The sequence below is a fragment of the Camelina sativa genome, chromosome 11 (genome assembly GCF_030686135.1).
Source record: "Camelina sativa cultivar CO46 ecotype springtype chromosome 11, ASM3068613v1".
NCBI lineage: Eukaryota > Viridiplantae > Streptophyta > Magnoliopsida > Brassicales > Brassicaceae > Camelina > Camelina sativa.
In genome coordinates, this window is record NC_141890.1 from 25,415,771 (window position 1) to 25,440,596 (window position 24,826).

The 24,826-nt window shown below is 38.4% G+C and overlaps 2 protein-coding genes, 1 long non-coding RNA gene and 1 pseudogene across 3 annotated transcripts; 3 read left to right on the forward strand and 1 right to left on the reverse strand.

The window, feature by feature from the left end:
* Positions 1-292: 292 nt before the first annotated feature.
* Positions 293-1,000, forward strand: LOC147934372 (uncharacterized; annotated as a pseudogene).
* Positions 1,001-1,181: 181 nt separating this feature from the next.
* On the forward strand, positions 1,182-2,975 carry LOC147934373 (uncharacterized). The gene is made up of 3 exons (XM_087472606.1): positions 1,182-2,319; positions 2,408-2,469; positions 2,511-2,975. The coding sequence occupies exons 1-3, from the start codon at positions 1,182-1,184 to the stop codon at positions 2,973-2,975; spliced, it is 1,665 nt and encodes a 554-aa protein (XP_087328732.1).
* Positions 2,976-18,045: 15,070 nt separating this feature from the next.
* LOC104724067 (uncharacterized) lies at positions 18,046-18,781 on the forward strand. Its single transcript, XR_757500.3, has 2 exons — positions 18,046-18,171; positions 18,430-18,781. It is a non-coding gene; the product is annotated as an uncharacterized LOC104724067 (long non-coding RNA).
* A 3,256-nt stretch (positions 18,782-22,037) lies between these two features.
* LOC147934374 (uncharacterized) lies at positions 22,038-22,667 on the reverse strand. The gene has a single exon (XM_087472608.1). It carries the CDS (start codon positions 22,665-22,667, stop codon positions 22,038-22,040), a length of 630 nt encoding a protein of 209 aa, XP_087328734.1.
* Between the last annotated feature and the right edge of the window lie 2,159 nt (positions 22,668-24,826).

The window sequence follows — 24,826 nt, forward strand, 5'->3', positions numbered from 1 at the left end:
GTTTTTGTCAGCGATATGCCTAGCATAGATTTGGTCTCAACCATAGTTTATGATATACCGATATACATTTATAAACTAGAGATATGTCTATATCATAGAATATAGGATCTAGATAATATGTGTGCCCTGTATAAATAGTTGTGCTTGATTCACCGTGAATAACACAGAGAATTCTGAGATTAACATGGTAGCAGAGCCAATATCGATCTGAACCTATAATTTTTTTTTTCCTTCTCTTTCCACATCGTTTTTTTCTTTTTCTTCCTTATTCGTTTTCTTTTATCTTGAAAACATGAGTGAATCGGAGAGTAGTGTTGATGGTGGGGCTATCGCCGCTTCTACAACAACTGCAACTCTTATCTCCCCTTACTTCTTACATCCCTCTGACCATACGGGACAAGTTCAAACCCCGATTCTGCTCAATGGATCCAACTATGAACGCTGGTCCAAGTTAATGACGAACTCGCTCCGTACCAAATGGAAGCTTGGCTTCATTAATGGATCTCTGAAACGACCGTCCTCTGATGAAGATGAGGCCGAAAAGTGGGACATGGTCAACGCAATGATCATTGGGTGGATCTACAGTAGCGTAGAACCCAAGCTTCGTCCTTCCATTTCTCTGGTGGACAACGCGAAGTCTATGTGGGCTGGTCTTCAATGCTGGTTCTCTGTAAGTGACGATACCAGAATCCACCAACTTCATGCTGACATTGTTGCATGTTAACAGAGTGGTGACTCTGTTGAAGACTATTTCGGAAAGCTCAAGGTGTTATGGGATGATCTCGCCGACTTCGACAAAGGTTTCACCTGCTGTTGCAAAGATGCAGATTGTGTCTCCATGTTAACATATTAGAAGAGCAACGAGAAGGTTCGTATTCATCATTTCTTGATGGGTCTTGACAGCTCTCGTTTTGGCACGACTCGGTCTAATCTTTTGAGAATGGTGAACTGGTCCCTAAGCACAGGAAGAAGTGGAAACAGAAGAAAAAGCGGAGTCTAAGCATAATTCACAGGCGTTGTCAGTCATCTTCAAGTCACTGCCAAGGGACATCTTCAATCAAGTTCAAGGGTGTGTAGCAGCCAAGGAAGCATGGGACATTCTGGTTGTCACATTTGAAGGCACAAGCAGAGTTAAGCGCACAAGGCTGGACAATCTTACATCAGACTTCGAAAACTTGCACATGACTGAAACCGAGTCAGTGGCTGATTATAGCAGTCGATTGAATGGTATTGCACAAGAAGCTGTTGTTCTGGGAAAACGATACAAGGACAAGAAGCTGGTGAAGAAATTTCTCAGAAGTCTACCTGAAAAGTTTCAACCACACGGGTCTGCCATAGATGTGTCCTTAAATTCTGATGAGCTCAAATACAATCAAGTAGTTGGGATGATGCAGGCGTTTGAGATCCAACTGAAGAAGAAAGAGATGATGAATGAAAAGTCATTTGCCCTCAAAGCTATAGAAGAGCAAAAACTTGTTGAATCTCAGGAGGTTACAGATGAAGAAAAAGTGGGCTTGTTGGTTAAGAAGTACTTTCGTAAGATGGAAAAAGGTCAGCGAATGGGAACAACATCACTCACGAAGGTTGATTTGGATAAGGAGTTCAGGAAAAGTCACAAGCTAGAGCGACAATGTGCTGAATGTGAGGGATATGGACATTACAAGTCTGAATGTCCTAACAACAGACGTAAGAGCTCTCTGCAATGCTATGAGTGTAAGGGCTATGGTCATACTAAGTCTGATTACCCTTCGCGTGGGAACAAGCAGAAATTCTACATTACTTGGAGTGAAAGTGATTCAGATGAAGAAGACAGCAAATGTGAGATTCTGAACAACTTTGTGGCTCTGCTGGGTGTTATTGAGGAAGATGAAGAAGATGAGGTTCTGGTGGTAAACGAAGGCATAGGCAAGAAGGTTGATTCTGACTTAGATGGAGAGGAGGCTGACTTGTCAATAGAAGATCATATAGAGCTGCTCATCAAGAAAGTGTTGCAAAAGACTCAAGACAACAATGAGCTGACTTCTGAGAGGGATACCCTTCAACTGAATATTGCGATGCTCTCTAAAGAGCTGAGTGAGGAGAAGGCTAAGTCTCTGCGACTTGAGAAGCAATTAGAGGAACAGCTGAAGAACATCATGATGCTGAGTAAGGGAACTAAAGATCTAGATACCTTACTCAGTACTGGAAGATCAAGCACTGTGAAGTGGGGTCTGGGTTATCAAGGAACTAACTCTGACGAGCCTACTCACTTTGTCAGAGGGGTGGAATCTGATCCGAAATTGAAAAAGAAGGGTTTCTCTACATTAACTTATCAGCATGGTAAAATCTCTAAGAAGGAGAATCCAAAACACAGAAGGATGGGTGTGTAGAATGGGTTGCCGGTAAGACAGTCATATGTTCCACACAGCTATCAGCAGACTACTCAGAGACCTGTTCATCTCAGCAAGAGACGAGGATGCTGGTACTAAGGTCATCTGAACCATTATAAGGCACAATGCTATAAATTTCAGAACCGTGTTTCAAACCTGGTGCAACATGGCATGTTTTATCCTACTGTAAGGAGAAACAATCAAGGGTATGTCAAGAAAGATGATCTCTATTGTCACGTGGCATACACAGCTGATAGAACCGAGGTTGATCAGGCTAAATGGTATTTTGATAGTGGGTGCTCTAGACATATGACAGGTTCTCTTGACAATCTGTCCCATATAGAAGATGTTACTAGAGGAAGAGTCACATTTGGAGATGGAGGAAAGGGCACAATCCAAGGAAAAGGTGAAATCAGTGAAGAATCTCAACCGCATCTGAAGGATTTGTTCTTGGTCGATGGTTTGAAGACAAATCTGATCAGTGTCAGTCAGCTGTGTGATGAAGGCTTGGATGTTACTTTTACCAAAAAGGATGGCAAAGCCGTTGATCAGCAAGGGTCTGTAAAACTCAAAGGAAGGCGATCTGGTAATAACTGCTATATGTAGAAATCTGAAATGCAATGCTTCAACGCAACTACTGAGTTGAACACCGAGCTGTGGCATCAAAAACTTGGTCATTTGAATATCCGCACAATGCTGAAGCTGGCAAATCAAGAGGTTGTACGTGGACTTCCTGAGCTGAAAGGTGATCCCCATTTTATATGTGGTTCGTGCAACAAGGGCAAGCAGATCAAAGCATCACATGGGTCCTTATCAGACATTCGCGCAATTCATGCACTTTAGTTGGTTCACATGGATCTGATGGGTCCTATTCAAGTCTAAAGTATATCTGGCCGACGGTTCATTTTTGTGATGGTTGACAATTTCACTCGTTACACCTGGGTGAGATTCCTTCGTGATAAATCTGATACACTTGAGTATTTCTGCATACTTCCCTTGCAGATCAAGAGTGAAAAATGTTCGATCGAAACTATTCGTAGCGATCATGGAGGTGAATTTCAGAATGACAAGTTCCATCAGTTTTGTGGCCATCAAGGTATCACTCATCAATACTCTGCACCAAGAACACCAGAACATAATGGAGTTGTTGAACGCAAGAACAGGACTCTGCAGGAAATGGCACGGGCTATGCTGCATGGAAATCAGGTCCCTCATCAGTTCTAGGATGAAGCTGTGAACACAGCATGTTATATCATCAACCGAATGTATGTCCGACCAGGGACAAACAAGACTCCCTATGAGCTATGGAAAGGGAAGTCTCCTACAGTGCATTACTTTCATGTGTTTGGATGCTTCTTCTATATTTTGAATGATAAGGATCAGTTGGGTAAATTTGACTCCAAGAGCGATGAAGGCATCTTTCTTGGCTATTATGGACATAGCACTGCATTCCGTGTTTACAACAAACGCATGCGATCTGTTCAAGAAACTGTCAATGTCGTGTTTGATGATACTTCATTTCAACGCGTAGCTATGGTGCCTGTTCTTTCAGACAAGGACCTGGTAACTGATGATGAGAAGTCTGAGCAGGAACCTGCTAATCCTGGTGTCTCTGACAGTACTATGCCATCTCCGGATACAGTCCCTTCCTCTTCTCAGGTACATTGGAATCACTCCTCTACTGATGTTATAGGTGCGATTCAGGGGAGTAGAATTACCAGAGGAAAGCAGATTGAGGTTGTCTCTCAAGACTCTGATGTGGTTCAATTTGCTTGCTTTGTTTCAACTATTGAGCCAAAGAATCATAAGGAGGCGCTTCGTGATGAGTTATGTGTTGCTGCTATGCAAGATGAGCTGGAACAATTTGAACAAAGTAATGTATGGGAATTCACTCAACGACCTGTTGATGTCAATGTAGTAGGAACGAAGTGGATATTCAAGAATAATAGTGATGCCAGTGGTTGCATTGTAAGGAACAAAGCAAGATTGGTGGCTCAAGGTTACTCTCAAATTGAGGGAGTTGATTTTGATGAAACCTTTGCTCTGGTAGCAAGGTTGGAATCAATCAGATTTATGTTCGGTATGGCGTGTGCTCTTAATTTTACCTTGCATCAGATGGATGTTAAAAATGCTTTCCTAAATGGAATACTACAAGAGGAGGTATATGTTGAGCAACCAAAAGGCTTTGAGAACTCACAACATCCTGAGCATGTGTATCGGCTGCTCTGTATGGTTTAAAGCAGGCACCGAGAGCATGGTATATGAGGTTGACTACCTTTCTCATGGACCAGGGGTACAGTCGTGGAAGTGTAGACAAAACTTTGTTTGTTCTTAATAGCAACAACGAGCTGATGTTTGTTCAGATTTATGTAGACAACATTGTCTTTGGTTCCACCTGTCAGCCTTTAGTAAAACAGTTTGTTGAAATCATGTCTCAGGAGTTTTAGCTCAGTATGGTGGGAGAGCTAAGATACTTTCTGGGGTTGCAAGTTGAACAATCAGCTGATGGGATTTTCGTGTCTCAAATCACCTACGCTAAAGGGTTGGTACAGCGCTTTGGATTAGGAAATAGTAAAGAAGCAAAAATTCCTATGGGCACAAATGACAAACTCTCAAAAGATGAAGGAGGGGAAGATGTAGATGAGCGACTATACAGAGGAATGATTGGAAGCCTGTTGTATCTGACAGCAAGTCGTCCAGACATATGTCTGCCAGTGGAGATCTGTGCACGTTATCAAGCTAAGCCTAAGAAGATCTTCAAGTACATCAAAGGGACGGTGAACCTTGGTTTTTTCTACACCAAGGACACCAACACCAGTCTGAGTGAGTATTACGATGTTGATTAGGCAGGATCTGTGGATGATCGTCGTAGTACTAGTGGAGGCTGATTCTTCATGGGCAACATCCTGATATCATGGCACAACACGAAGCAAAACAGTGTCTCTCTATCAACCGCTAAGGCTGAATACATTTCCTTAGGAAGCTGTTGCACACAGCTCCTGTGGATGCGGCAAATGTCCTCTGACTATGGTATGGATTCTGATATTCTTTTAATTCATTGTGATAATTTGAGTGCAATAAATATATCCAAGAATCTTGTTCAGCATTCGCGAACCAAAAACATTGATATTAGACACCATTTTGTTTGTGAACTAGTTGAGGCGAAGCTGATTGAGATTGACCATGTGAGCACTGATTTTCAGTTAGCTGATTTATTTACTAAGCCTTTGGACTTCAACATATTTGTGCATCTAAGGAAGTCCATTGGTGTCTGTGAATTCTAACTTGTTTTCCTAAGCAGTGTTGATCTGAGACCGGAACGTACGCTGGGACAGATCATGGAAATCCTAGAATATATAGAAGGTCAGCACTCTGAAAGCAACTATGGTAAATAGATGTTGTCATGCCGGTCTGTCCACCCTGTTAAACGTTGTCATGATTTAAGGAGGTCAAAGAGCTGTGAAGAGACATGCACATACATCTTCTGGAATAATGTCCTGGTTGGATGGCAAGTTTGGAATCAGTGATTGACAAATCAAGTGATGTCACTGATTGCCAAGGCGGTGAAACAGCTAACAGAAGGCAAAGTGTCATCATGAAATAATAAAAAAAATAAAAAAATGAAAAAATGAAAAGAAAGGAATGTGCTCTTCTAAGAGATTATCTCCAGCTGCCTTAACATGTTGGGATGGACTGCAGACTAAAGGCATGCCAGTATGAAAGACTACTCACAAGCAATAAGTCTCTGATCTTCAACAATTCAAGAGGTTATGATAGTTCCTGGCGAAGATTCTGAACATGTGGTTGACACAGTAAAGTTATGTTTAGTGTCTTGTTTATTTTTATAAAAAAAAAACAAAACAAAACAAAAAAGAATTTGTTTTTGCTCACGTGTGTCTGATCCTCGATCTGGATGCCTTCATGTTCACCATAATTGGATGTGTGTATCATTTGTTTGGTTCATGAACTTGTTAAGTTTTTCCTCTAAGGGAGAGGAATGTGATTTATTAGTCGCTTATCATTAATGCGAGTATGTGTTTAGGCAAGTGCATGAAGACGAAAAACAAAAAAAAAAGAAAAAGATTAAGTGTACACTAATGGGTTAATTGAGTTTTTCCAGGTTTGCAATTGTTTATTAGGCCGAGTCTTTGCAGCCCATTAGGTCACACGAAGGTGTATAAAAGAGAATGGTTAGGGTTTTGGTGTTTTCCTCTTCATCCTTGCGATTTCAACTCTCTGTCGATTAAGCTTCTACATTTTTTTTCTCTTTTGTTTTTGTGTTCTAACCTCTAATCACCATGAAATCAATCTTCAGTTGTCACGGGCATCTTAATATTTTCTCAATCCGTCTCTATTTCGGCTTCCTCACTCTCTTCTCCGCAAGATTTATCTCCAGTTGCCTCTACAACCATTGATGCCCCTGATGACTCACTGTCGTCTTCGACAGGGGGAGTTTCTTCTCCACTTGCACCTTCCTCTCTCTCTTCTCCGGCTACTTCTGTTACGGTACAACAAGTTCATACTCCGAGTTCTCTATAGGTTGAAATGGGGCAAGGTAATCGTACTCGCACTCGTTCAGTTCTTCTTACGCCTTACGTAACCTACGCTTCTCGTGTTATGATAGACCCCCAGGCTCCTGATCTCTCCAATACCGAGTCTTCAAGTAAGTGTTTTTATCCACTAACAAAGTATATGTCATGTCATCGGTTGTCTTTACCTCAACAGATGTTCTGCGCTGCAATAACGGCTAATACTAATCCCCTCACTTACAAAGAAGCCTCTTTACTTGACATCTGGTGTAAGGCAATGGGAACCGAAGTTGGTGCTTTGGAGCGGTTTCATACTTGGGATGTTACTACATTGCCACTAGGGAAGCATGCACTTGGTTGTAAATGGGTGTATCGTACAAAGTATCGGTCTGATGGTTCAATAGAACGGCATAAGGCACGACTTGTCATCCACGACAACCGTTAAGAGGAAGGTACTGATTACAATGAAACCTTTTCTCTCGTTGTCAAAATGAATACAGTGCGACAATTGCTCAAGGTTTCAGCGGCCAAGAACTGGGAATTACATCAAATGGATGTTCACAATGCATTTTTGCATGGTGATTTGGAAGAAGATGTATATGTGAAGTTACCTCCTGGTTTTACTGCAACTGCTCCCAATCAGGTCTGCAGGTTACAAAAGTCTCTTTATGGTCTTAAACAGGTTCCAAGGTGTTAGTTTGCCAAGTTATCTCAAGCGCTTCTTAAGTTCGGTTTCAAACAGAATTATTCTGATTACTCCATGTTCACTCTCTTCAAAGGCAATTCCACTGTCTTGGTTTTGGTCTATGTCGATGATCTTATCATTGGGGGTGATGACATTGATCTTGTTGTAGACTTTAAAGCCTAACTCAGTCAATGCTTTCACACGAAGAACTTGGGGCCGTTGAAGTTCTTCTTGGGTATAGAAGTCTATCGAAGTAATGCTGGCATTTATCTGTCCCAGCGAAAATATGCCCTTGATATTATTACCGAATGTGGTCTGCTTGGTTGTAAACCAGACATTTCTCCTATGGAACAGCATCACACTCTTGCGCGTGCTGAAGGGGACTTCTATTCGGATCCTCCAGCGTATCGTCGTCTCATGGGCCGTCTTGTCTATCTGTCCGTCACTCGCCCTGAGTTCACTTACTTGCTCAGTTTCTCAAGGAACCTCGCTTGAAACAATGGGAGGCAGCTTTACGGGTCGTTCTCTATTTGAACGGTTCTCCTGGACAAGGTTTATTCCTCAGCTCTGATGTTGATCTCTTTGTTTCTGCTTATTGTGATTCTGACTACTCTGCATGTCCGCTATCACGTCGATCGCTTTCGGGTTATGTCATCATGCTTGGAGATTCCCTAGTCTCTCGGAAGACCAAGAAACAGGATACAGTCTCTCGTTCTTCTGCCGAGAAAGAGTATCGGTCCATGGCATGGACGTATCAAGAAATTCTTTGGATAAGGAAGCTTCTTACTTCTCTTGGTATTACGCAATCACGTCCCATTCCTCTGTACTGTGATAAACAAGCTGCTATTCACATCTCCAAAAATGCAGTCTTCCATGAACGCACTAAACATATTGAAAATGACTACCATTTCGTTCGTGATGGGGTTCAGGCAAGGACCATTTCTACAGACCATGTCCCCACAACTGAACAGCTCGCTAACTTACTAACCAAGGCACTGGGTCGTCTGCAACTCTATTATCTTCTTGGCAAGATGGGCATTCGAGACCTTCATGCACCACCTTGAGGGGGAGTATTAGCAATATACCTAGCATAAATTTGGTCTCATCCATGGTTTATGATATACTGATATACATGTATGAACTAGAGATTTGTCTCTATCACTAGAATATAGGATCTAGATAATATGTGTGCCCTGTATAAATAGTTGTGCTTGATTCACCGTGAATAATACAGAGAATTCTGAGATTAACAGTTTTTGATGACATCACAATAAATTAATAAGTTATGTTTTTGGTTTGAGAGAATTAACCACACAAAACCATATAACAATTTGAATATGACGCACAAAATTACGAGAGTGGAAGATCTCTGTTACGAAGTGTTAGGGGTAGATCCTCACGCTCAGGCCCGTCGCCCTCTTCTTCTTCACCCTCTTGCCCGACAATCTCTCCACTGTCCGGAGAGGAAATCCACTTGGGGGAATCAGGAATAGGATCGACAAAAACAAAAGAGATATCAAAATCCTCGGCACTAATGTATGGGATATCAATCCCGAGGATCTCCTCCTTTAACTGAGACACCACAGCGGCGACCCCTTCCTTCACACCATTCACCAAAAGGGAAATCTGACCGTCGACGATGAGTGCCTCGAGCATTCGGACGTTCCCTATGGCTTGGTTGTATTCGAGGAACTTCGACCTGGATCCCTCGATCGCTTCAGCATGCGCTCTGTGCCTGTCCAGAAGCTTCTGCGCACGGTTGGCCAGCTTTCGGTAGGCGTGAATCTTCTAATAAAAATCAAACTCCCCGCGACGGTCCCTCAGCCTCTTCGTCTCGCAGTTCAGAGCAAGCTGAAGCCTGACACAAGAACCCTCAGATGCCTTAAGCTTCGAGAGAAGGTCATCCTTCTCTAAAACAGCCTAGAAGCCTCGTCACTCACCCTTTAGTTGGAGCCAAGTGCCTCCTCCAGGTGGTCTTCGAGCTTCTTGATCCTTTCAGCTGAAGAACCCGAGGACCCCGGACAAGAGGACTCAAAGCCACGTACACGATGCTCGTAGCACGAAGCCAGATGGTTTATACGCGTGATAAGGTGTATAGGGTACAATAGTATCAAGACAAGAGTAAAGATCCAAGACTCAAAGACAAGACAAAAGTGATAAAGGAATAGAGGTCACGGAAGACGAACCTCGAAGGAAGCATTTGCTATGTCGATGAGTTTCTCACTCTCACTCATCTTCTTGATCGGCAAAAGACGACCAGAACCATAGTGAATCTTGCGGAATAAATCCGTACACGCCACCGAGTCGTTTGGAAAAGACCGAGCAGCTGAGGTATGGTGAAAATCTCTGCGATAATCTATTGTCTTCTGCTTCTTCTACGGGTCATATCGATCGGATTTTAGACCTTCCCTCTTGTTGGAGGGATTCTAAACTGGCTCGTCTCAATTCCTCGAACCGCTCATAACCTTCTTTCCTTGAGGAAGAGTCTCGGTAGAACCAACATAGTGAATCGGAGGAAGAGGAGATGATTCCTTGACGGGCCTTTTACCCGCACGAGCCTCGGCTAAACGAGAATCGCAAGGGAGCGAGAGAGCTTTCAGCGACAAGTCGGTACTGGGTGGGCGAACGTCAGACTGACTCTCAGAGCGAGAAGACATGAGAGGCAAAGAAAAAGGCTCAGATGTTCGACGATAGCGGGCAGACACATCATGGACGTCCAGATTAAGCCTTCCAATTGTTTTAGCTAAAAAAGAATTTTGTTAGCCAAGGTCGAATTTCCAGCGGTATAACAAAGGCACCAAAAAAAAGGGGTGCCTGTTGGACGAGTGACAGGTTTCTTTTTCAAGGACGCTTGCTCTTTTCTCAGGCGACCTCCTCTCTTCGAATCAGTTCCTGGCCAAATGTAAGGTCTCGCAGCCTGTATCGCGTCGATTTTGGCTTGGAAGGCGTAAGGTTAAGGAAGAAGGCACCTCGGGACAACAACTGAAAAAAAAGAACAAAATGAGATCAACGGCAACGCCCAAGGAACAAAGACAAGTCATGGATCAGGATCGGCTACCAGGTGAAAGGTTCCACCCAGAAAACAAGGGGATCGTAGGATCCTCAACAACCCCCGGAACCACATTTAAGAAGAAGTACGATCCCTCCCAGTTATAAGTCTTCCCTTTCGCCCCTTCGTTGAGCAGTGGCTTATGTGAGCTAACGTAGTGGGTACCAGGTTTCTTCTTCCTATCAGTCACCGTCTAACGAGTGAGCTCCTCGAAGTGGTCGACTGTGAGTCGGACGTCGGCTCTCTTAGCAAAAATCGAGAGGCCGACCACATTCCGAAATGTAGCCGGAGCAAACTGAGAGAGTGCTACCTCACGGTTAGCAAAGTACGACATCAGAAAGGGAGGGAGGGGAAAGGTAACCCCACAGTCGGTAAAACGTTTCTCCGAGAGACAGTTGAAACCCTCAGGAGCATCCTAGGGACAATGGTTCCATTCTAGAGCGATAATGGCGGGATGAGAAGAGAGTTTTCCAAGCCTAACCGCCTTCAGAGTCGACTCAAGCTTAGAGGAGGATTTGGGAACGTAGGAGAGAATATGTCATTTGGCCCCCGGAAGGTCGGCAATTACCGGAAGAGATCCACGTTTAACAATACAATCCACCAGAATGTTGACATCATCTAGATCCTCGTCGACACGGGAAAGAGTCCTGCAAGGGAGACCAGACGAGCTAGGAGTAGCCGAACTGGAAGATATGCGGCGTTGAAACTCGGATAACCCAGCCGCGTCGGAACTAGAAGGCGAATCTGAAGTAACAGGACTCGTCACTAGGGATCTTGCCTTGCAACGACCAGATCTGGTCGTATCGTCGGAGTCGGATGAAGTAGCTTGGCGAAGATGGCTCACCGCAGAGGAATCGGACGAAGTGGACCGGGGAGAAATCATAGGAAAGCTTTAAGAAAACCAAAAATAGACGAGTAAAAGGCAAAGGAAGAGAATAACTGAAATGATGGGAGCAAAGAAAACAACTCGGAAATAAAATTGGAAAAGTGAAGAAAATCCAGGTATTTATAGGAAAAAGGAGGAGTCCCCGAGGCGTCATCATTTCGGAATTGGGTGTAATGCGGCTCTTCAGTTTCCAAATTTCACGCGTAACAAGCTCGACGCGTGGTGATTTGACAGCATCCCTCAAACACCGTGATAGCCCACGCACGACTCTTCGCTTTCTTGAGTTTTGTCCATCCAAGGACCTTTCGAATGCTCATTACTTGTCCGCTCAGCATTTGACTTGTCGCCTAACGATAGGCCGATCGACGACTAGGATTAAAAAAATGGCGGTCAACGAAGCGGAATCTGACGGACGATCGACGACCTCATAAAGCTCTCCACAAAGCTACAAACTGAAAGTGGGGGGATACTGTTAGGGGTAGATTCTCACCCCTACATAAGGTCCAGCCCAGAAAAGGCCCAAATAACCTCAAGGCAAAGAAGGGATAGTTTGGTCTTTTCGAGGAACGAACCGACACGATTACCTATAAATACAGATGTACAGTGTTCAAAAAGGGGATATGCGAAAAGGGAACAAAAACGGTTATAAAAACAACATGCAATCGACTGTTCTCTCGTCCAAAAGCCTAAAGTCGACAAGCTTGTAGCTCGTCCTTTGTCTTTCCTTTTATTCATTTAAACTCGTCTAGTACATTTTGTAGCCCGATTTATTGTGCTCCGGCACCGAATTATAAAGAGAATTTCAACATTCTATTTCACCAAACTAAACTCTTTAATTATAACCGATTTGGACATCAACACGAAGGCAATTATCAATAATTGAACCAGCTAGAAGAATCTACTGATTTACCAAACCAGAAACAGAAACTAAACGGAGAAGTCAACGAACCCTAACAATAAAGTATTATAACAATTAAGTAATTATTTGATCGAAAACTTAGGGTAAGATGGAATTGCAATAAAACTTTCGTAACCACATAAATTAAATAATTAAGTGGATATGCATGAGAACGCATGTTCAACTTATGAAACGTATACTAAATAATATATAAGCTGATCAATTATTAAAGGTGAGTTTAATTATCTCTATTGTAAATGATGATGGTGAGATCGGGAGCAGATGCAAAGACGGCAGAGATTTGTGTTTGCTGGCTCAGATGGTTAGGGTTCGATGGAGAAAATTAGAGAAGTCGGTGACGGCTGGTAAAGCGTGCTGATAACGTGTTAAAACAAAAGTTTTAGGGAATTGTTCTTTTGTATTATTTTCAATTCCATAAGATATATACAACATATATATAGGGATACAATATCAGGGTGTGCGGTTTACACTAATGGATCGATAATTATTTATAACACTATCTTTAATTTCATATTTGAAACAAAATCCTTAACCAATTTATTTTTTTCATCTTTCTTCATCTGGATTTATTTATGAAGTTGTGTTTTTGTTAATCTTTGGATTTCAAAGATCAAACTCTAACCCTATATTAAATTTTGTAAATCGATTGAGTTTACTTTTTCTAATGCTAAACTTGTACTTTGTTTTGTAGATGGCTTGTCAAGGTAACAACAAAGAGGAACCTGCTGTGACGGGAGAACCTGTAACCAAGAAGAACATGGTGCGACTAGAAAGAAGAGGGCGACACCAGAATCTGGCTTACCACCAAAACCAAAGAAAAAATATGTTAAACGAGCAGAGGTATGGCAACACTTCATACAAAGGGTAGAGGATGAAAGTATGCCAACTGTAGGTATTGTGGTACAGAGATTGGATGTGACACGAAAACAGTAGGGACTAGTCCGATGAAAGGTCACATAGAGAGATGTAAAATGTACAAGGATCATGTTGAAAGGGAGAAACATAATATCTTATGTGGTGATAAGAGTGGGAATATGAGGGTTATTGAGTATGATCCTTAGCTCTTTAGGAGATCTGTTAATGAGCTGGTTGTGGTGAATGAGTTACCCTTCTCATTTGTGGAATCTGAGGGTTGGAAGCATTTCTATTTGAACATCCAGCCTATTTACAAAAATTTCGAGAAAGACATGTCGTAGAGACATTTCTGGAATTATCTACAAGAGAAAGAGGAGGTCAAGCATTTGTTTAGTGTTCAGAAGCAAAGGATTTCTCTCACCACCGATATTTGGGTATCTTCAACAACTTCTGTCAACTACATGGTTGTCACAGATTTTTGGATTGATGAGAATTAGGAAATGCAAAAAAGGATACTTAGTTTCAAGGTGGACAGAGATCATAAAGGAGCCACAATTGTTGGGAAGCTTCTGGATTGCTTAGAAGAATGAGGGATTCAGAAAGTGTTTACTATTATAGTTGACAATTCTAAAGGAAATGATAAGGCTTTGAAAGAGTTCAAGGTTGAGATGAGGCTCAAAGGAGGAGAAACATTAGGGAGAGATGGAGATTTCATTCATATGAGATGTTGTGCCCATATCCTCAATCTGATTGTGGGAGATAGTCTTAAAGTAGCAAAGCCTAGTATAGTTTCTATTAGGAATGCTATCAAGTATGTCAGGTATTTCAATCGAGTGAAGTCATTTGCTATGAGGTGTGATTCGGGAAAGGTTTGTAGAGGCAGTTTGCCTATGGTTGTTCTCACAAGGTGGAATTCAACGTATTTGATGTTGACTTCTGTTCTAAAGTTAAGAGTACCATTTGAGAGGATGTTGAGTGAAGACAAACTGTATGATGATTATTTCCTTGAAATCGATGAGCATACAAAAAAAAAACGGGTTGGACCACCCCTTTTCTGATTAGGAAGATGTTTCAAGGTTAGTTAAGTTTTTCAAGAACTTTTACAAGTGTACTCTACTATTCTCTGCTTCAACAACAGTGACTTCCAGTCTTTGTTACAATGAGATTGTAAACATTGAAAGAAATCTCATTACCAAGTGTGGCAACAGTAATGAGAAGGACAGAAAGAATACACACATAATGAGAGATAAATTTGAAAAATATTGGGATGGGTTGATAAATATGAATCCGCTTGTGAATGCGGCTTCTGTTTTTGATCCCCGCAACAAGATGCAGTTTGCTAATCTATGCATCGAGCAACTCTATGGTAAGGATTCCATTAAATGTGCGCAGCTTAGTGGTTCAGTCTTAAGTGTAATGAAAAAAATGTATGAGGAATATAATTTGAGACTTAGTAAACCTGTTGAGGTTAACGAACCAACTGACTCGGAGCCAGCACCTACTACTACTTGTGAATTATCTGATGATGATGATGAGGATGGTTGTGAAGGGATGGAAGTTATCTACAATAAGTTAGTTAACTCTAAGAGAAAGGTAGATGGTTGCAGTGAGTTGGATATCTACTTGAATGAAAAAAACTGAAATAAGAATGGAGACTACTTTGGGTTTCCCTTATGATGTTCTGTCTTGGTGGAAGTGTAATAGCCAAAAGTTCCCTATATTATCAGAAGTTGCTAAAGATGTTCTAGATATCCAATTCTCATAAGTAGGTTCAGAATCAGTTTTCAGTACTAGTGTCCAGATATTGGATCCATATAAGAGTTTTCTGACTCCTTATATGGTTGAAATATTGTTATGCACTCAACAATGGTTGCAGGTTTCTTTTAAAACACAAGCAGAAGTTGTTAACTTGGTGCAAATGTTGGAAGAAGCTGTGATCTTTGAGTCTCTTGGTAAGTAATCAAATTTAGTTGTGTTTACAAGTTTAACTCTTTATAGTAATTAACAATATGTTTGCTTCTGTAGATTCTCGGAATGCAATGCTCACTCAATAACTTTTAGTATAAGTTACGTATTCTTCACTTTCTATTTCACTTTCTCTGATTGAATGTAATAATGTATGCCTAGTTCAGATGCTAATATGTGTTGTGTTTCAATGATTACAGGTTTGAAACGGAAGCTGCTCTTTTGTCTTTTTGATGTTGACTAACAGTCTGCAGCCTAGGATCATGGAAGCTACTCTTTTATCCTTTCTGTTTTTGATATGGAGTAGCAAGCAGTCTGCAGCCTTAAACGATGGATGGTATTGAGTCAGTACATACCTTCTTCTTTTGAACAATCACTACAAGAAAAATGAGTATTAATAGCACTTTAATATAGCGGTTTATGTGTTTATGCTATGGTTGATCTATGTCGTTTTTTTATAGCGTTTCTAAGGTGATAAACGTTATGAATAATAAAATTTCATTGTCTGCCAATATTTTAACAAAAATTGTATCTAAACTCAAGTTGTCCCCCAAACAAAAAAAAAATGATTAAGTTAATAAAGAATATTGACCTAACACTTAAACGACACACAAAAATACACAATCTCATCTCCTTCTTCAACACACAATATCTTCTTTTACGAGAAACACCTTAACATAAACCCTTAAGTCCAATGACTAGCTCTCTCTATCTTCCCTCTAATTCTTGTTCTCTTCACTGGTACAATAATCCTGCTTCAGATCTTCGAATTTTGTTACATAGTTACGATGGAAACACTCCTCCAAATCTCAGATTGGGCATCGTCTAAATCTCCTCCGTCTCTGTTGTTTCCAATTCTTCAGATCCGAATCCAGTATTATCGCGTCTCGGGTTCTTCCTCCTCTCCATGGCCTCGAGATTCAACAAAACCCTAGATTATGCGTTCTAGATCCGCACTACTTCTTCCCTCATCTCTTAGATCTATTTCCTCCTCTGAATGCACGATTCATCAACCAATTTTACTTAGTCACTTCTCTAAACGAGTACTCTCTCTCTCTTCTTCGTGACTTGTTTCTCCAATTTTTTTCTCGATTGGTTTGATTTTCTGACAAGGTTTTTAATTGTTGATGTGAATTTTGTTTCTGGGTTAGCTAATTTTGTAGGTTTATTATCAGATCTGTGCAAGAAAGTTTTCTCCGCTGGGCTCGTTTAAGAGATTAACCAGACAAGAGAAAGAACAAATGCACCCACCAAGTGTTTGCTTTTATTCCTCACTGATAGTTTTCTTGTTCACAAGGTAAAATCTCTAGATTTATCTGATTTAAGGGTTGACTCTGTTTTTATTTGAGTGTGATTAGAGTTTTAGTATTTTTGAGTACCAATCTATGAAGCTTTTTTCTTATTTCATTTCAGATATACAGATCGAGTTATTTTGTAGTTTTATCTTTCAGAGTTAAGAATGATGTGTATGGAGGTTCGTGAGGAAGTGAATCAAGCTAGAGACAAGTCAAATTAAGTTGAAGGAAAGGAGTATATGAAAACATAAACTCAAACAATCTTCGGAAGCAGCACAAGAGACGAAACGCTCAACAAAAATAACAAGAAGATGAGCAACAAAAGATCATGATTTTTCTCATTTAATTCTGTTCACATCATTAGACTCAATTGTTAAGTTCGACATCTATAAAAAAGACTTGTTGTACTTGTAAATTTTTATAATTAATAATATTCATTATTTTTGTTCTTGTAAATTGAAATTGAGGTTTTTGGAATTTAAAATTGGTAACAGAATAAAATAAAATAAAAATTGCATTATATATACAAATGAGATAATATTTAATTGCATACATACAAACGCTATTGTATATTACAAAATTACTACAATATGACAGCAGACCAAAAAAATGCTATCTAAACCTACGATGACGGACACATATACAACGTCTCTTAAAACGTTATTGTAGCGTTAGATAGCGTTTTTCAGACGTTAAAAATAGTCAGTTTTCTTCTAGTGAATGGATGTTACTGAGTCAATTATGTGACTTTTGAACTTGTTATATATGATGTTGTCTTTTTGGTGTAACTACTTACTTAGAAAGTACATTGGTTAAGAGTTACTTGGTACATATCTGAAGCGTTTTTTTGGACTTACTCACTAAGGTTTGTAATGGTATATTTTTAATGGGCTCGCTTCTATCGTGGCCTATTTTTAGCTGTATTTATTGGGTCCTGTATTTATTTGAAGTAGGCATATGATTTTTCTTTTTTTGGTCTATTTCAATTTAAATTAATCGAAATATATTTTTTTCGGAATGTTAAATTCTTCAGATAACCGTACCAAATAACCCGAACCAAACTTTTCTTCGGGTAAATTCGGTATGATTTTAAAAAAGCCAAAAAATTGAAAAACTGATTAAACCGAACCAAATAACCCGAAAAAATCGAATGCCCATGCCTAATTTATTTTATCTTTAAACCAAAAACAAACACGTGGGGTATTAACAACATGCGTTTTGGTCTTCGATGGCTCATGGCTGTGTGAAATCGTCAAGACTACAAAGAAATAAAGAGTTTCGACTTGTTGATTATTGGTAATAAAACCATTAAAAATCAGTTTTCGTAGATGCAGTCATGCAAATAAGTCGTAAGTCGTAACGCGGGGAGAGGAAAATTAGTTGGAAAATATAGCAACTAGCCTTACCAACCGAGCTCATTTTAATATGCTATATTTAATAACATATACTGGCATCAAAATATAAAAGTCTCTTATCTATTTATAGTTTCTCATAATTTCTTTTAGTTTATTTAAGGTACGATGAGCCAATGGTGATGAAGAAAACGTCACATGTTCGTCTCCTACGTCTTCTGCTTTTCCTGATGTTTGTGATTGGTCTTGTTGAAGCTAGTATACCAGGTTAGTTCACTGTTCACATAACAAGAGAATCACACAATTTATAACCTTTGCAGTCTTCCATGTTTTGAAATATTGGTAAAGACTAGAGTAAAGTAAAATGAAAAAAAAAAATATTAGATCATGGATTTTCCAATCTTTAGGCTCCACCAAGTTGAATATATATATGTGGGTAATGTTTTTATAAGATCATTGATATATTTCTCAAATCCGGGAAGTGAGAGTAGCTACGATTTATCACTAAATATTTCAATATCTTAGTCATGAAATAGGTGGCGGTATGGGTCCAGAAATATATACTCCCCTCCACCATCAGGATCATGTGGAGCTCCTATTGCCAAATACGATATTTTCGTCCCAAGTATTAACCAAGAGACCACCACCATGTAGACGTCCTCGAGTCGGAAACCAAGAAGTCGTTGTGACACATGCCACACGTCCTTCAAATACAGGAACAATATATACTCGATATATATGTAATGTTGTTTAAAGATTGTCAAAATGATACCTGGAGTGACTCCAATCTCGGTACTGATTCACTAGATATTGTTTAAAGCTTTGAAATGTATTTAGACCGACAAAAAAGGAAAAGAAAACTGTGTCGCATTTATTAGTTCTGAACTTTATGTTTCTGACTGTCTAGAAAATTAACGATATAGCCAAGGGCCAAGTTAAGTGAGAAAAATACATTTTGATCTTGAATCTAGTGATAGATAAGAGCTTAACTAGCATGGTAATTTGAACAAGCAAATTATTTGGTAATTTGAACAAGCAAATTATTTGGTAATTTGAACAAGCAAATTATTTGTAGTTAATTTATAATTTTTTTTTGTTTTTGTTTTTGAAGACCATTTATGTGTAGATGTATAATGTGCTTCATGTACACTTTTTATATTCGAAAATATATGATCGCTTATTTTGTTTCGTTTACTGGATATGCAATATTTTCTTGAGTAAAAACTTCAGTCGTCTTCTTATTTTGTGACGGTTTTGCCTTTACTTTATGAGTAGTCGTTTATTAGTTGCAAAATAATCGTAAAATTGTTACAAATATTTGCGACAAAAAATGCTTTGACTGTCACAAACTGTAGTCCTAAATTGCGTGTTTTCATGTAGAGGGACAATATTTTAAGAATAGAATTTAAGAACAAGATGAAGACAATCTTTTGGTAATACAAATTAGAGTATGAACATAAGTGAGGAAGACCAAATGATAAGATGAAGACCTAATTCGATGCACAAATGCAAAAAATTGTATGTATCTAAACCAAATAGATAAATAGGTTTCATAGATGGAAGCTTAAGAAGTAGAAGTTCCGCTTAATGTGAGAGATAAATTTGAAACTAAATGATAAAATAGTCTACTTACTTTTAACGTGGAGTTATATATTTGAAAGTAATTTCAGTAAGAATCTTTTTCCTTTTGAACAATGCCAAAATAACAAGTAAAATTTTTGATTTCAGTAATTTCAGTAAATGTTTAATCTTTTTCTTTAATAGAAACTAGGGAGATACCCGCACTTAAAGCGCCGTATTAAGATTTTAATAATAACTGTTTTTAAACTTTATGATATATTGCTTTTATGACTTAATATGTATTAATTGACATATTTAAATATAGTGTTTTATCTATTGAAAAAGTTTTAAATGTTTTATTTGATTGTCAAGAAGTTTTTGTATTTGCATATATACAGAAATGATACTTTAACGTATATAAATAACACTCTCAAATATGTTGATTTTATGACTAATATGTATTAATTGACATATTTAAATATAGTGTTTTTATCTATTGAAAAAGTTTTAAATGTTTGATTGGATTGTCAAGAAGTTTTTGTATTTGCATATATACATAAATGTTATTTTACCAAATATAAATAATACTCTCAATGTGAAATATTAATTGAATCTTTAAAATATCTACTAAACTGTAGAAAACAGATTATGGAATTCAATAAGTAGATTCCAAATTTTGAAAAGCGTAAGCAATTTTCAATAGATCAAAATAATATATTATAATGTATTATCTCAGCTACAAAATAAAGATGAGAGTAATACAAAGTTGGATTTCAAGTTCCGGTTAATACCAACATACTAAATTTTTTAGACATTCTAAAAGAAAAAATTAACGGCCAACGCCCCATTCTTTACACTTGAGTTCCTGAGCTTTCACCTTGTTGCTTGATCACATGGTTTATGTAATAACATCCAGCAAATTCAGTCCTGTAAATATGTAAGTGTTTTAAGGAAATTTTACTTTAACATCATACATAATTTGATTTCATATACATAATTACATCTTACATAGCCTGGTGATGCTCCAGTACTTCGAATTCTGGTTTTATGAAGATCTTCGAAGAGTCCAAGGTGTTTTCAAGACATGGTGCACCTATGGAGATTTAGAATTTTAGGTGAATTTATTGATTACATTATGATGATTATATCAGAAAAACTTATGTTACATACCTTCATATTCACCAACCCTCATAAACCGTGTTACACAGAACACAAGTTCGGATTTGTATATGAGATGGCACCCGCTTGATTGCCATATGGTCCTGAATTGAGAAGCGTAGTTGTCTTTGAGACGACACTTCACAGTCTCACACCTACATGTTCATCAAATCAATAAAAATCTTAACAGGGACAACTTTAAAATGTAATAGTCATAAAGGTAGAGTAAATATCTTTTACCTGCCATTCAACAACATGAGAACAACTTCATTAATATCAATGATACTCGCAGGCCTTCTTCTATCTTCCACATCCATTATACACGCACAAACATCTAATTTGGAAAAAAGACAGAATTTAGTTTTACAAAGTATTTCTAATCTATTTTTGGTAAAGTGTTAGTCGTTCTTTTTTATGTGAAGGACCAATACACAAAGTTCCAAAGATCCTAAAAAGAATCTAATTTTCCGAACACAAAGATACCCATTAAGTATAATGATGGATTGTTCCAAAATAATATAAAATCTATTAAAGAAATTTTTACCGAAAGAGATGGGATGATCTATTCTTCCACGTTTTATGTCATCCAAATCCTCGAACCGAAAGTAATTCTTGAGACTCAATGATTCGAGCAGGTTCATTTTGGTTTTACCCGTAAATTTAATCTGATAGGGATGATGAGTGTTCCTCTCCTCCACGGTTGGATTGATCACTTTGAAATTTCTAATAGTGTACCACTCACCATCTTCTATATATTTAGGAAGGTTAGCGAGTGTATCGGGTAAATAAGGAGCATCAATTGTGTCACCCTTCACAGCTTAACAACAATTATGTAAGAAGTCTTATATACAATAATTGTTAGAACTCAAAATTTAAGTAAAAATCATTCAACTAACGACTATAACCTTTTCATCCACAAGAAGAAGAACTCGCTTGGTAAAGAACTCTCTGACTCTCCAAGAATGTAAGACCTAGGCGTTGATACACCAATTAGTTCTTCCGGGAAACAGATCAGCAATATAATCGAATTTCATGATTTTCTCAAATTAGGTTTTTTTCTTGATTCTTCTCTGTTGTCGAAAACAAAAAAGGGATTTTTGATTTGTAAGAATACAAAGAGTCACGACTAAACGTTGCGTCTTAATCTTTTTAGTTTCTCACTTTAGTCGGATTATTCAAAATACTAATATTATATAAACTAATATAGTTTTTATATAAGGTTTCTCACACTTGTATGTAGAAAATATAATTTATGTAAAAATATTGCAGATGTTCTCATGTTTTTATTTTTAAAAACTAAACACTTAGATATTGATATGTAAAAAGGTAATATTATTAAGGGGAAAAAACTAAAAATCGGATGTCAATAGTATGAAATGAAACGTTATAGTAGATATTAGATGATTAAAAGAAAATCATATATTTTCAAAGACTTCTTTGAAAACCACATTAAGGGTTTTGTTCTGACATTTCCCTTCTTCATTTGTAATCAAAATCTTTAATCCTTTTCTGCTTGTCACTCTAGAAAATGCAACGTATAGTTGTCCATGTGTAAATACGGGCTTGGGTAGATACAATCCAACATGTTCCAACGTGTGACCTTGGCTTTTGTTTATAGTGATCGCAAATGCAAGAGCAATGGAAAACTGACGACGCCTCATACAAAAGGGAAACTTTGCATCCGGTGGCGACACAAACATCCTAGGGATAAGAACTTTATCGTTGACGTTTCTTTTACCTGTTACAATCCTTGCTTCCATAACATGATTAGCCATTTGAGTGACAATCAATCTCGTACCATTGCATAAACCTCCTTTAGGATCAATATTCCTAAGCAACATGATAGGTGCTCCCTTTTTCAGCGTCAAAACATGGTTAGGTAATCCAAATCTGGAATGAGCTGTCCTGCCACCTTCCATAAGTAAAGCAGCTATACCACTCGATGCAACATTAAGAACAATATCACCCCTAGGTCGAATATCAGCACCAAGAATACTCCACAAGAATGTTTTTCCAGTTCCACCAAATCCATGAACAAAAAACATACCTGCCTTATTACAATTCACAGCTTCAATAATTTCTAGGTAGACACTTCGTTGTTCATCGGTTGACACTTCGTTGTTCATCGGTTGACATACGTAACAACCTCTCTAAATCCTCTCTTTGTTCATCACGCATGTAGTTTCTCTCATTTATCAGAAACCTATTCTCATTATTATCCATCACAGATTGGTCTGGTTTAGGCATATTCACAATAGTTGATAGAGAGCTTCCATTGGACCCCATAATCATTTCAATCTCCTCTAAGCATAGGTTTGTTATCTGATCCTGACTTAACATTAGACCTGCATTTCAGAGTTTTTTTTAAGTTGACATATTTATGATCAGAATAATAATCGTAGACGTTCGTCTACATCAATGTAACTTTATATTTTATTATATCTATTTTATAAAAAACTATGTATTTACCATGGTTGTTCGTACGGTTCCTTTGCAAATACAAAATATCTTTGCACAATATATCTTTTGTAGCGACCCAGAGATCGAGAGGCACTGAAACACTTTTCGAAAGCAATAGTATGACAAACAACTTCCTCAGAAACGGCCCAAAACACCACATACTTGCCTCTTTTATAGCTAGAATATATTCTATGTCGTCATCCAATAATCCCAATGCAAAGCAGGCATCTTTAAATTCCTTGTACAGTTTACCTTTTACCGTCTTTAAAAATCAAAACTTGTGGCCCCTGGAACTGTATTAAGTAGACCTCTCAAGTAATATGCCAGGCCTATAGAAGGTGGTACATATGTAATTCTGCCTACTACAAACCTTTTTCTTCTCTTAGATCTTGGTTGCCATATTTTTTTACTATTAATCCACACAAACATGTTGGGAAATTCAGCATAAGTGAGACTTCTACCTTCCGGATGTTTTTTATTGCATTCCATCCAGGCCAACAGTTTAGATCTTCTGGCTGAACGCTTCATAACATCTGCAATAGGATCATCTTCGTTGTAAACTACTAATTCCTGTCCAGTAAGATGAAACGGAAGTTTTTCAACGGGGGTAGTACGATAGCAAATCGGAAAAGCCAATATCCGCCAAGCTGCTTCACATGCGGAGACATATCTAATAAAGAATAATACTATAAATAAATATTAAATTAATAGGGTTAAATTTATATGAAATTAATAAACAGGCATACCTGCAGTTGTAAAATTTCTTGATTTCATTTTGATCGTCTTCCTCTCCTACGTTAGCTCTAATATAATCCGGCCCTTTGGTAATATACTTGAAAAGATATTTCACTGAACGTGACTGATTACACCACTCAACATTAATATGAGCACGATAACGGATAGACAAATCCCGGTTGTACGGAATTACAAAGCTGTTATCACAATCAAAACCTTTTTTATGCACGAATCTCCTGTTTTTCCTCCATTTGTATATTGAATAACCAGCACCATTATTCATGCAAAAACTTCCTCTATTATGAATACCACTTCAGAAACAACTTCATATAAGTACTTGTCCAGTTCTTTATCAGGAATCTCAGCGCTTATGAATCTATCAATATCTTCTGGTGTACGCATTTTATAGTCTGGATGCAAGAATAAAATCATGATTGCATGAGGCAGACCTCTCTTCTGGAATTCTATTGTATACATAGCTGCACACACACACAAAAGCCATTGTTAATAAATTTGGGTTTTAACACGGTAACGTATAGAAAGTCGATTAATTAATAATATGAAACATACCAGAATTTATAACACCAAAATTTTTTCTTTATTCACTTGCTCCATTAGTCTATCTAGCTTCATCTTAAAGACCCGACAGCATATATCTGATCTATCTTCTTGCTTAAGACCATGCCTTGTTAGATATCGAACGACTTCAGGCCATTTGGGGTTGCAAGTAATTGTTATGGAAATATCGGGAAAACCATAGCACTTGCAAGTAGCCATCGCGTCTACATAATGTTGCATCATATAACTTAAGACCATGCCCTGTTAGATAAACGATGAAGGAATGTAGATTCTTTTTCCGTGTTCTGCAAGATCTTCGTTTCGTTGATTAACAGCTTCAACTATTTTATCGATTCTTTCCGTCCGTAGTTTGTTTTGGTTCATGGAAATATATTTCAGTCTGTTAGATTCTATGGTTGTGAACGCGTCTATCAAAAATTGCTGATATAAT